The sequence below is a fragment of the Channa argus genome, chromosome 18 (genome assembly GCF_033026475.1).
Source record: "Channa argus isolate prfri chromosome 18, Channa argus male v1.0, whole genome shotgun sequence".
Classification (NCBI taxonomy): Eukaryota; Metazoa; Chordata; class Actinopteri; order Anabantiformes; family Channidae; genus Channa; species Channa argus.
The window spans coordinates 11,528,021-11,541,999 of record NC_090214.1 but is presented as its reverse complement, the minus strand read 5'-3'; the positions used below and the strand labels follow the sequence as shown (position 1 = coordinate 11,541,999).

The 13,979-nt window shown below is 38.3% G+C and overlaps 1 protein-coding gene across 1 annotated transcript; it reads right to left on the bottom strand.

The window, feature by feature from the left end:
* Positions 1–3,426: 3,426 nt before the first annotated feature.
* On the bottom strand, positions 3,427–9,716 carry mpx (myeloid-specific peroxidase). Its single transcript, XM_067484686.1, has 16 exons — positions 9,622–9,716; positions 9,421–9,486; positions 9,225–9,306; positions 8,676–8,851; positions 8,355–8,487; positions 7,849–7,978; positions 7,550–7,756; positions 7,110–7,473; positions 6,618–6,778; positions 6,280–6,538; positions 6,024–6,194; positions 5,683–5,920; positions 5,212–5,429; positions 5,075–5,115; positions 4,815–4,865; positions 3,427–4,227 (listed from the first exon to the last, which is right to left on the bottom strand). Exons 2-16 carry the CDS (start codon positions 9,482–9,484, stop codon positions 4,222–4,224), a joined length of 2,301 nt encoding a protein of 766 aa, XP_067340787.1. The 5' UTR covers positions 9,485–9,486; positions 9,622–9,716; the 3' UTR covers positions 3,427–4,221.
* Between the last annotated feature and the right edge of the window lie 4,263 nt (positions 9,717–13,979).

The window sequence follows — 13,979 nt, the reverse complement described above, 5'->3', positions numbered from 1 at the left end:
ACAGTCAGCTATATCAGCTTAGATTAGTCTGACTGAATATTTAACTTTGGAAAAGAAATCACAATGTGAGGATAATTTATGAATGAATATGGATATTTATGGGCAGTTCCATTCTGCTCAAACAGTAGCTAAGAAAGAAATCAAGACAAAAGCAGACTAAAACACTTAAACATCTGAGCAAGGGTTCTTTTTAATGGGAGCATAAACTAATCAAATCCCACTGTAAATCAAAGTTAAGCTAGATGTTTTGTTCTGCCACAATGAATAGCAACATACAGTATACTCTCACATTCACCTGAGCTTACATTTCAGTTGTGTAAGCTGTGGGAGTGATTCAGTACCAAGTGGAGTTATGGGAGTTCCCAAAAATGTGTCAAAGATAAAACGATGAAGATAAAATGTTAAATGCAGACACAAGCTAATGACGATGCCTTTGGCTCATTAACCTCAACATACAAGTAGCTGCATTTGTGCAACCAAGACTTAAAAGCAATAATCGGTTTTAAAAATAAAATTCCCAACTCCACAAAACGTTTTCCAAGCTAAAAAAACACCAGATCTTTCTGCTCTGCAGTGTTTCCTGTTTTGCCTCAGAGAAACCCTCTAGTAGTTTTATTTTTTTTCAACTTAGTATAATTTGTTTCTAATCAAAATAAATATAACTGCTATGGATCCTTTGTTTTCATGGCCAATATGTGAGTTTTTTGCTTAGAGGATGCATACCAACAGTTACTCCAGAGAGCGAAAACTATGTGCATGTGTTTCCCGGTTGCCTCCTTTCTCTTCTCTGGAACACCAGACAGACAGTGAGAACCAGCTGTACTGGTCACTGTTTTCGGCTCATAAGTCACTGAACATTTTCCGTGCACAATGCTTTTCTCCAGTTAGGGCAGCACAACTCATAGGCACATCTGCAAGGAATTAGTTGAGGGCTTTTATCCACGTTGCTGGAACTCACCTTCATTCCTGATTTTCTGGGCACTCAAATGAGCTAAAAGAATTTGAATAAATCTATGTCTGAGTTGCACGAGGGGAAAGAAAACAGTGACAAGGCGTCCTGCATAAGACACATTATTAAGTAAAGAGAGAAGAAAAAAGAACTCCATCATTACATGATGCTAAATTTACCCTAAATCCAACACAAAATTTTGCTTGGGATGTAAAGCCTATAATTACAGCTGCCAATGTCTACGTGTATCATTATCATTAAAGCAATAGTGATCACAATACAATCCACTTTGCTGCAATTCTGCTCCTTCCTTTTCCTAAAGTTCTTAAAAAATCCTTTTGAAAATACAGCTTTATATCACTTTTGAAGTAAATATTGTGAACATAAGTGAATACTAATTTCTCCACTTTTCATTTTTGTTTCCATTTGTTTCCCAATAACTAATATGTTTCATTTCATTATTATGACATTTCACCAGAGTGAAGCAGGACCACACACGTCTCTGAAAACAACCATGGTCTACATCTTCTAATCTACTATTCTTATATTACATAACTCTGAATCCATAACATCTCTGCTTCTGTTAATGTCCTTTAAGGCTTTTACACTCTTAGATTAGCACTCTTAACATTTTGCTTGGTACTAGACTTTCAGTCCACAAATCTCAGGCTATTCAAATAAGCTCAAGTTCAGCTCAAAGCTCAATGACAGAAACAGACAATTTAGATATTTTCTCCACTTTCATAAATACTGGGTTTCCATTACTCTTTTAGCACCAAGTTGGGGCTTGCACCACACACACACACACACACACACACACACACACACACACACACACACACACACACACACACACACACACACAAACTTTCACTTACCACACACTGACACACACACACACACACACACACACACACGCGCGCAGTCTAGTGGACTACGTGGCAATCTGCACATGCACTGTAGCCTTTCTAACCAGGAGGAGGAGCACTTCTTCAAGACACAACCCAGTAAACTTTACATTGTGCAGTGACTCATGCAGATGTACTTTTTCTTGTTCACTCCCAGTATCTCCTCTCATCCCACAACCAAAGGGATGAAGGGAAACTTTCCAGTTAACTTAGTGATTTGTCTGCTCTTGTTTGTCATGTGATATAGTAATAATTGTTCAGAGTGGCTGGTCATTGGTCTCAGAATTAACTGTAGAAGTAACATATAGACATTATTCACACTCCAAAAACAATTGTTTGACTAAAAAACTAAACCAAAATTTTAACTCCCCTCTTGACAACTTTAACTGTTTGAATTTGTATTTTGATGTTATTTTGATGTGCGTATGATGCCAGCTAAAATTATGTAAAGTTTGAACCTGTAAATGCACTAACTGTATGTATGCAGTTTAATGATGTACAGCATTAGTGGGGCAACATTATCATTTATTTTTCCACTTTATTGAGTCAGGGATGTATCAATTGATAGTTGCTCACTGCTTCACAAGGTTCCCCAGCTTGTTGCTAACTTTGTCTGTTGCCTGATGAGCAGTGGACAATAGGTCTTTTAGAGGTTTTTTTTTTCTGAAAACAGTTGCTTGTTGTTGTGAATCAAATTTGCAAGACAACAGTTCTCTTAAAAAAATAAAAAATAAAATAAACAAGTAACCTAGTCTAAATATGCAAATAGACACTAGCAGACACTGTAGAAGTTTATAGACAGACAGATTTAAATGTGACTGTGTTTCTATGTCTGTCCTTTACAGACTGTCCCAGACTGTTTTCTGTCCCACGTGTTCATGATGGGAGACCTTCAGAGATGGATTACAGAGACACAAAGGTCATAATTATTGCATTATCCGTCAAGCTCCAAAGTTCAGCAATAGTTTAAAGTTAGATGAGTGCCCCTTTAAGAAGCAATTGAAAAGTTGGAAACAGGAAAGCTGCAGTGGAAATAGTATCATTTCAGACATGGTGCCTCCCTGGCATACTTGTGAAAATGAACTAGTTCTAATCTGAGATACATTAAGTAAAAAATGGCTCCATCTACAGGAAGCATACAAACAATTGTGCTAAATTGAAACCAGTAAAACTGCAGGGCTTAAAGTGATCTGCAGTGTAATGTTAGTCCTTGAAAGAAATATTATACTTTGTACAATTTTGTTAAGACTGCACTTTTATCTATCCACTTACCACAAAGTATTAAATTAAATTAAAACATAAAACATAAAAACATCAAGTAACATAAATTGGAAAGCTTAGGACACTTTGCAGCTGCATATGACACATTTCTTCCCTGTAGTTGCAGCAATTAAAGTAATTTTAGAGACAGATTAAAAAGACAGATTACAGATTAAAACTAATTATTCTGTGTAACCCCTTGGGTGTCATTTGTGGCATAGTGCCAGATGTTAAAGAAGGTCAATTTAACAGCCCAAATCAGTGTATATTTAGTCGTTTTGTGATTCACATAAAAACTAAAACACAAACTGCAGCCTCGTATTATATTTTATTTGTACTGAATTAAAATTACATCATCAGTAAGAAAGTGAACATCAAACAAGCCTCTCAGACAAAGCACATAACAACAGAAAACACAAGATTTTAACGCTTGCTTACATTTATCAGTGCATAAACTATTCAAAAAAATAATGATACATTTAATTTGGAATTGCCTACTGATGAATTTTGGATCCAACAGATTGCATGCTGTAACAGAATTTATCTGATCTAAAACTGTAAATAAAAAGTGTTTCTTTTTCAGTAAAATGTGTTACAAAGTAAAAGAAAAAAGTTAAAGCACAAAACAGTGTAACCTTGTTAATGTAAAGAATGGCTTATTGCAAAAAGGCTGTGTATTGAAACACATACCCCAAAGCAGAGACACCACTGGTGTGTTAGAGAATAGAAGAAATGTTTGTGCCATACAGTATAGAACATGTGTCCTAAGAAGAAGCTTTTGTCCCAGTCAGTGGTCCCACCACAGTCCACCAGCCACACTGTGTCCCCTAATGACAGGTGGTGATTTCCCTGATAAACCTTCAAACAGTGCAGTTCCAGCTTGCTACTATGGGTCCATACTTCCTGTACCATTGAAAGATGTGCAGAGAAACTGATCTGTCTTCAGGCTAGTCTGTAGGTTCTGTTTGGTGACCTGATGGAAACAACAGATTTCCTCTGAAGATTGATTTTACTTGCCCAGGTAGATGAAGGAGGCAGATTGTAGCAGTGTGGCACTGATGTTGAGTACTGGTGGTCTAGGACCTTTCAGTCTAGAGAGTTCTATTAGATCTGCAGGAAAACAAAAGTACAGATTCATACAAATGTCCAGAACATCTAGTACAACATTTAAAATTACTGGAGAGTTTGAATCTGATCTACTACTAAAATGTAGAGATTTGTAAAGTGCTACTAAAGATGATGGCACACACAGAGTTAGCTTCTAACTGTCTTCAGGGCCAAAACATAACTTGTACTCTATTATTGTAAGTATAGTATTGTACTATACTGTAAGTCCTTTATAATCCAATTTTTAATTGCTGAATACTTCTTTTAGATCCTGTTCATTTATGTGTTTTAATGTACTTTAAATTATTTTTGCCTTGTTGTTTAAAGGTGCTATACAAACAAAGATGCATTGATTTGCCCTAATTAATACTGTTGCAAAAATGTTGGAAAAATGGAACTTAGTCGAAAAATATTTTTATGACCATGATGATGAATGACCATCATCATGTTCATTGTAATTGTCATGTTCACGTTTGTATGGGTTTAAGTTTGATGTTAATCAAACAGTATGAGATAGTTAGAAGTCATTCAGCTAATATGACAGTGCATAAAAGAATGGACATTGTGCATAAGACATCTGATTAGATTACCTCATTGGTCTCTGGGCCCTGGTGGCCCTGGGGGTCCAGTTGGTTGAAATCCTGTACAAAAAAAAAAAACATTACTTAAAATGATTGAACTTGACATTTTACAAAGCATGCCAAAATGTGCCTGTATTCCTAAACCATAAATGTTTCCCATTAAGAGTGAAGAACATCTTTACTATGGTGACAACAATTTAAGTACTTTTGCATGATTTGAATGTGCACTTTTTAAGGAGATGTGGTTTCATTGTACATTTAAAACTGACCTCTGTTCCTCTGATCTGATTTGAAAGGGTCTCATCCAGGCCTGCAACACAAAAAAGTAAAGAAGAAATAAATACACCGTGAGTACACCCAGAGTTGTAACCCTCCAGTCTAAAAGTCTTGTCCAGTGCTGTTTCACCTGAGTTCTCAGTCCCGGGTCTCTCCCTCCAGGCTGACAGGTCCAGCCGTCGGAGGTTCCTGCAGTTGACGAGCCGATTTGTGCTTGAGACGATGTTGAAGGCATTAGTTGGGACAGATGTGATGCCAGTGTTATCACAGATTATCTTGGACAAAGTGGCAGAGGACAGAGCGGTTCTCTGTCTAGCAGTGAAGACGTCTGCTTTCTCATACCAAAATCTGAGCAAACAAGAGGGGAAAGGAAATATTGGTGTCTCCAAAGACTCTATGTGAAATTTCTTTTTTTGATAGGGTACTCAGTCTGCAGTTGATGTTTGATACAGTAAAAATGATCAGAACTGAAAGGCAGTCAAAGTCTCTGAATGCAGAAGACTATGGTAAGTGATACAACACAGACTCATTTTGATGGTTTTCTAGGTGAGTAAAATAAGACATCTAAAACTTGAAATTAAAGGCAGAACATTAGACTGACCTGTCACCCTGACGGATCCTCTGGAACTGGACTGCAATGAGGCAGGCCAACAGGGGCCCCACACGACCGCCCTTGGTAAATGGCTCCGCCACACCTCCCAGCCACACATCAATGTTGTCAGGTGTACCGTAGAGGTCCAGCAGTTTACGGGCCAGGTCGCCATTGTTAAGAACTTGGGTGAGCTCTGCCAGGTTCCTGGGCTGAGACAGACCACAGAACCTACGCCAGGCATTGTAGCCTAGAGAGGTTAACAAGAAGTAAACAGGGATGAGGCCAATAAAGAAGGAGATAAAAGACTGGAAAGAACATTGAAAATATTGGAAACAGAGTAAGCGATGTACCAGCTAAGCCATGGTCACGTGACCTCTGCATGTTGAGAGAGCCCAGGTCCAAAGCCATGTGCTGCACAAACTGGAACAGCCTCTCTCTAATAGCATCCACCATCATGTGATCCTGAGTGTTCAGTTTAGCAGGACGACCAATCAAACCACGCACCACGGGGTCAATGCCACCTGCAGGTGTAAAGTAAAAGTTAGGATGAGGTTTAAAACAGGATGACGAAAATGAAGGTTGAGATTTTAATTCTGTGCAGCTTACCCTCAAAGACGATTCTCCAGGGGGTGAAGAAGGCCTTGAACAAGGGGACACTGGGGAACTGAGGATTTTCCCTGTAATTTTGATCCAGACGGGGCACAAATGGTTGGATGGCCAAGTGGGCGAAGCGGTAAGCTGCTGTTGCAAAAACATTGGAGATGCTGGGGTTGACATTGGGATCATAACCAGGGTAACGGCCAAGCTGTCTGCGCATTGCGTCTTCACCCACAATGTGTGGCAAATAGTCCCTGAAGACAAACAACTGAGGCAGATGGAGAAATATTTTGAGTGTAAGACAAAAGCTTTTGAATTCTGAGTACATATAAATTCTGAATGACTACCTGTGTGTAAGCACCCATGATCTTGCGGGCCTCTTGGTATAGTGTCTCACTGTCCCATTGTGGGTTTATTCTCTTCAGTTCACGAGCCAGACGGTTATGTTCACGCACAAACAGTGTGTGCATGGATGTCAGAGCGATGTTCTCATCCACACGGGTATCACCTGCAACCAAGGTGTTAATTTCTCTTCAGACTGATATTGTTGGATGCACTTTCGGTGTTGGGATGTTTATTAGGGGTTATGGCTTATGAAAAAACTAAAAAAGCAGTTTAAGCTGTTGTAAACTATTAAAAAGTACACGTGTACTGCTTATAAATGCCAAAAAGAGCCAGATATTTTATCAGATATTTTAGACAGACATAAGATTAGATCTGGCAACTCCAGAATTGTTACAACTTCTATGGCTTGTTGCTGAGCTACGGGTTAATAAATTGTTATTCATCCATCATTCACAAAGGCAATTAGTCATAAAATAAACTGCAAAATAACTAACCTGCAATGAAACAGGGCACCTCCTTTGCATTCGTGTCATTGGTGACATTTTTACGAGTGGCACACATTCGAACCTGGAGAGGGTGGAAGGGCAGCAGCTCACGGCCGTTGTCTCTGAACTCTGAGTTTACAAGCATGAGGCCACCATCACTTTTGAGGTCACGGAGAGAGCGGGCGAGCTTCTCTTCAGAGCCGTACACCTGACTGAGATCCAGGAAGGCTGTCAGTGCATTTATCTGCTCTCTCTTGTTGGCCTCTCCGCCAAAGTTGTAGGCTGAGTAACCTGTTCCACATGCAGGAGCGGATCTGAAAGCAGGGATACAGCTGTCTGGACCGGAGGGGAAGCGGGGGTCACCAGGAGGAATCTGTTAAAAAGAGAGGCCAAAGGTTATAGAGAAAATCTTTTGCTAAAAAAAACACATGCCTCTGTTTGACACCTACTGGGATGGGTGTGCAGGGCTCCGTCTGCTTACAGCTCTCGTCACAGTTCAACCCATCGCTAAAAGAGCGGATACTGGGCGAGAACGGTGTGAAGGTGAGATCGTGGTCATTCCACTGGCCGAAGAAGGTTATCATGAGAGTGTAGTTTCTGTCACTGATGACACCTGCATCTGTTGTGCTCAAGATGTTGTTGGACACCTGTCGCACCTGAAAATGAAGAATTGTGCATTTGAACTTTCAATCAGCATGTACATACTGTATGTGAATCAAGGTCAGTGTCTGGGATTTCAAGGTTGTACCAGTGGGAGGAGGAAGTTGTTGAATCTTCGGTTTCTGTTCCAGCCTTTTGGTTGAGAGATGCCATCATCATATTCTGAAGGCAGCCAACGTGTAAAGGCAGTGTTGGAGGCTCCAAGGCGAGGATTTTTTCTAAAAGCAAACATAAGATGTCCATGTTTGGAAACACTGCTTAAGAAATCCCAAGAAAGTTTACACATGTTCTGTGGTTTATGGCCTAAGATGTTTAGGTGTATTTCACAAGCATTTCCCCTAAATGTAAGCACCGCTCAACCTCACAAACCCTGTCACAAAATCAACTGATTTCTGCCAGGTTTCCACTAACTCATCATTTGGAAAGAAACAACATTATTTCTTCTTTTCTACAGCAATGTGTAAAACCATTCTTCTGGTAGGTTAGAAGTTAAAATAGGAAATCAGAGGTCTCTTTTTAAACTTTCATCAGGTTTCATCTTATATTATAATGTTTGCATGTAAAAAATACATCAAAATACATAGGAAAACTCACAGGTTGTTGCACACGCTGGTGATTGTACGATATTTGTTAACATTGGGTGTAGTGCCACATTGAGGAGGACGAACTTGAGCTGCACATCCAGTTATCTCAGCCAGTTTTATCAGGTCCCCATCAGTGAGTAAATCTAAAAATGTACACAGGACATTTCATGTGTTCAGAGTGTACATGTCTGCAAGCTTTAGATGTTTAGTCCTTATTTAATGATTTTAAGAAATTCACTTTGCACAGATTAGCAAACAATAAAGCTGTCAAAGAAGCTGTCAAAAAACAACATGTTTGTGTATGTTTCTCTGTTGGTGCCATATGTCTGACCTGTTGCATTGAGTGAGCGTTTGTGCACATGATGCACCCTCTCCTGCAGCAGACGAAGAGTTTGTGCCATGTAATCTGCAGATCTCACAGCTGAGCGTGTGTCACCGCGAGGCTGCTTCAGGAGACGAAGAGCATCGTGAGGACGCACCACGTCCCTGCGGACTCGCCTCAAACTCCTGGAAGACAAAGTCACACGGCTTAAAAAGAAAAACATAAAAATTGTGATTTCTTTCCTGTAATTTTTAATTTTCACAATTACTCAACTACAGAATAATGTTTTATATAGGTTCATTCATCTTCCTCCTCTCTGCTTGTCTGCAGGGTTTCTGCTGCTAGATGGAACTACTGCAAGCATGCAGCTATTTGATATATTTAAGTTATTATGGATTTTAACTTAAGAGTCACATCTTGCTGCACCGGGCTGATCACCACAACACAGCCAAGTTTATTCTTCTCCATCCTTGGTGGAGTGGATAATACATAGTTTCACACTGTAGCTTCTATTCAAAAATGCTGTCTTGAAAATGTACAACATGATGATAAACTCACTCTTCTCTCGAGTACTTGTATGCATCGTCCACAATGTTCTTTGCATCCTCAAAACACTGTTGAAGGAGAGGACTGCCAAAAGCTGCAAAGAAACACATTTACCAAAAAAATGTAGAATATTAGATTAATGCAACACATAAATAAAATCAGGCATGAATAGGAATTACATGTTTACAGAGTGAAGGATTGGGTGTACCTGTTGGGTTGGAGTGAGCGGGCAACAGGCAGATGCCAAGCACAAGAAGGACAGGGAAAAGCATCTCTGAAACAAAGAATCAAAGCAAAGTCTGTTTAAAAACTGGTGAAATGCCTTAAAAGTCTAAAGGCTTGCACAAAAATCTGTCCTACTTGTAACCACAGTGCAGCATAAAAAAGTCTATAAAAGAAAATGTGTTACCTGAGATTTTTTAGATGTTCTTCCAGATTTGCAGTTTGTCGTGTTGTGTCTAACATTGTGACACTTCTTTATATTTAGTGTGAGGTCCAGAGGCCTCACCCCCTGGGTTGTCCAGGTGGAGCTACAGTTCTGTCAGTAAAAAGCATTTCCTTCTTCCTTCTCCTTATGCTGTAGGAAATTCTTTATTCTTATCAGTTATTCTTTTACTCCATGTAATTAGAGTGATGAAACTGTGTAGAAAACCATAAAAAGTATTGTGTTAATGGTTATAATGATCATACGTATGGTATCAGCACTTGTATTTTTAATGTTTTGCTATAAACTGACTTTTAATAATGGTTTTATTTTAAATTGTTATGACTATTTCAACATATTTCCATTTGAGATAAACACTTTATGGACATTATCAAAGTCTGAATGGTGTATGAATCATTTTCCTCGTCATATAATGAGATCTTGTCAGTTTTTTCTTCATAGAAAAACATTTTAATTGTAATTTTTATTTTCATGTTTCACTCTTTCTAACATTTTCTGTCATTTTATTTCTTTAAAAGTAGCTGAATGTTAAGCTTTGCTTGCACAATGTTGGGAGATGGAACAACAAGACAGCCCTGACCTCATTAACCTGTAGTTTATCAGTGAGCCAGAAGGTAGAGAGAAGTTAGTGTTGCCTCATCAATTTGTTTTTACAGAGAGAACTAAGATAGTTGTTCTGTCCACTAGTTTACTGATGTTGCCATACTGTGGCTGAGGACCTACATAGTTACAACACAGAAACTGATCATATTGAGAAAGTATTTTAAAGATGAAGCAATTGACACTCTTTCCTAATGATAAATATTCAAAGTGTTATTAAACTATAGAAAAACATACATTTGTTTGCCACATAGCTTAATGGTCTGCACTTATATAATGCTTTTCTTCCTTATTGTTATCAAAAGCATTTTACAAAAGTGATTTGCTTCACATTCACCCATTTACACACTCACACTCCGATGATGATGCCTGGATGAACGGGAGCAACTTAGGGTTCAGTGTCTTGCCTGAAGGGACTTTAACATACAGACAGGAGGAAATGGAGCTCAGTCTGACAACCCCAGGCAGGTAGGCAACATCTCTATTTCCTGAGCCACAGTCACACAGAATCCTCTGAATGATTAGGAAATCAGGTTAAGAGTCCAAGTCAGCTCTGTATTAACCTAAGCTGTTAGTCACATAGCTGCATACTGTAGATGAATAAATAATAGGTTAAATGTGTGAGACAGGGTTGTACAGTGAGTAAAAGCAAAGGTCACCATACAGTCAAACAGAGGTTTACCATGACACTGTTTGTATATGTTTCTGTGTAATTGGGTGGGGAACCCAGTGGCTGTTGTATCTAGAAAAGCTTCAGTGTTATCAAACACGGAATAGATTGATGGGAAAAAGTTCGTTGGCCCATTAACTAACAATGATAAACTGATAAAATGAAAGAGTTTTACGTCACTATACTGTAGATTGATCATTCATTACTGTACAATAAACATGAACCCTTGACAAGTTTGTTAACCAAGTCACGTTTCTGTGTCAAGAACTCTTTAAAGATTAATAAAGTGACCCCAGTCACAGACAGTGCACAGTATTCTTTAGTTCCTTAACAAGTAAAGGCAATTAATTGTTTTTACAAAAGATCATAAAGTTCATCATTTCTTCTAAATAATGTCAATAAAAGTTCATCTTGTCTGAGAACTGTCAAAGTAAAATTTCACACTTCTTTAAAATCACATTTTCAACATCCGCAGGAGAGTTGCACCAGCCCTGCCCAGTTTCCTCTAAAATGGAAGAAAAAAGAAGATAAACAGCAGTGGCTGAAATAATGTTAGTCAATCTCTAGGTTTAGCAAGAAATCACATTTCACCAGTGGTATTTAGAGAGTACGTTTCTTCTGTATGTGGTGATGGTGTGTTGTTGGGAAATTCTGAAATGAAATAAACAATTTTGCACAGTCAGAAATGAAAACACTTAATAAATTAAAATTGAAAAACAGCAGGTTTTGTTTGAGTTGTTTTAGACAATGCATGAGTCATGTGCACAATTTATGATAACAGTTACTTAGCATACAAAGTTGAATGATGCAGACATCACCTTTTTCACGAACACAGGGAAGCAGTGAAATCTGTATGCTGCTGAAGACAATAAATTGCAGGGTTTTCCTCCAGACTGATTACACTAAAAAGCATTTCCAACATGCAGGAATTCTTAAGTTATATTACTGATGATACTGTCATCAATGTTGTGCAATGCTTATAATCACAGCCAGAGAAAAAGTCTGTTTTTGCATTTCTTAGACATTCTGTCTCTCACTGCAGCAAAAACAAAAATGACTGCAAATGCACACTGGCTGACAACATGTGGCAAGCATTAAGAAATATTTAGGCCTTTGTATGCCTAATGAATATATTACTTGGCCCGGGTGAAAAACAACCAACAATGTTATTTTAATTTTGCTGTTTCTTACGAAACTAAAAGCCAATTTAAAAAAGCCACATCTTTTTCATGTATAGTCACATTTTTCATCTGAAAACAAAATTTAGTGTGAAGAGGAGAAGGATACCCCAGAGATATACTGCATGTAGGGCTGTACACTCATTAAATTATATTTTACCTAAAATATTAAATTTAACAAAGAACATAACTTATAGCCCTTCCTGACCACTTTGCACCCACCCCTTGGCTTTAGTCATGCCACTAGTTTCATGAACTGCTCATGTGTGTTGCATTTACAGATGCTTTCTATCCTTCATCACATTTCCCTGTGTTAAAAACACAAGCCACAATATATAAAGTTACATACATTATAGATTTTTTAAATCAGGTTTTTGTTTCCTGGAAAAGGTGAATTGGTAAGGACTAAAGTAACTGTTGGCACTCTTTTAACAGTGATGACTAGTTAGACTATTTATGTAAATATAAATATTACAAAATCTGAAGGGAATGTTTTATAGATATCACACAGACACACACACATACACACAATCCTGCACATGTATACCATCACAGATGGAGGCTTTTAAATGGTGTGCCGATAACAAGCCGGGTGGCCCATCTGCTCTTTAGCCTATAGGGCGCATGATTTACACAAACACACAAAAAAAATACATCACATCAGAAGGAAAATTGAAAACTTATTTTGTTTACATCTTGTTTATATTTGTTTGTCTTTGCATGATAGAGTTTTAACTTGCATTTTTAGATGCAGGGATTATAAGCAATAGGTCTTTTTCAGCCCCTCTTGAATCTGTTTTTACTTGTAAATCCAGGTCAGCTAACTATCAAGGAAACAGTAAAGACATTTATCATATAAACCACGCTGTGGTATTTTTTACTGCAACCTGGTTTATATTTTAGTACAGTACATACTTCCTGATACCGCTGCTGCAGAGATGACTTACTGGAATGAAACACACGCTCTATGATCAAACGTAGGTCATAAAGACAAGAAGATAATTGTAATTGTAACTAACTTTTTATATATAACAATAACAGTACTTAATTTGCTTATATGCAGCAATCGTCCTGGCAGAGCCAACTCTTGGAATATATAGGTGGGTAATACTGAGGGAAAAGGGAGAAACATTCTGAGCCCCCATGGTGAGATAAGAATATAATATTCCCTAGCCATGACTCATTAAGCCATGGGAATGATATACTATGTTTTGGCCACAACTTAGTAACAGGTGCAAACAAGATTGTGGACTCTACTTACTAAAGAGTGGGAAGGAGATAATTTATGTTCTGTTTTAGTCAGGAGGCTTGTGGTTTTGCTCAGTGAAGTTGAAATTGGATAGCCTATCTTCAGTCAATAATGATGATTGGATGAGATATGTCATACAATTATCATTGCTAATAGACTGCTTTCGTATGCTGCTTGTGTGCCAGGATGCAGTCATGGATTTGAACAAGCCTGTTTAACACAGCAGCCCCTTACACATCAGCTACCCTAGTTTTTCTAATGACAATTATAAAACCTTACTAAAGTGTGTCTATCCCTCCCCTCTGTCTTGCGTTCACCCTCTTTGTTAATGTACATTTCACCATAACTGTCAACTTGACATGACAGAATGAAGCCTACATTGTAGATAGCCCATTATTTTCATCCTGATCTCAGCATGATTTACTGCAGAGGATCCATTTTGTGTACAAAAAGGATTTAGTTTAATAGTCTAAGTCTACTAAAGGCAAATACAATTTGGATAGTTACAACTTCCACATTAAGATCAGGGGAAAATGGAGCTCAGGGCAACAATAAGTATCTCTCCGGCCCTGAGATGGAATGGTAACCTGTCTTTTCCAGTTGGGATAGGCCCCAGCCCCCTGTG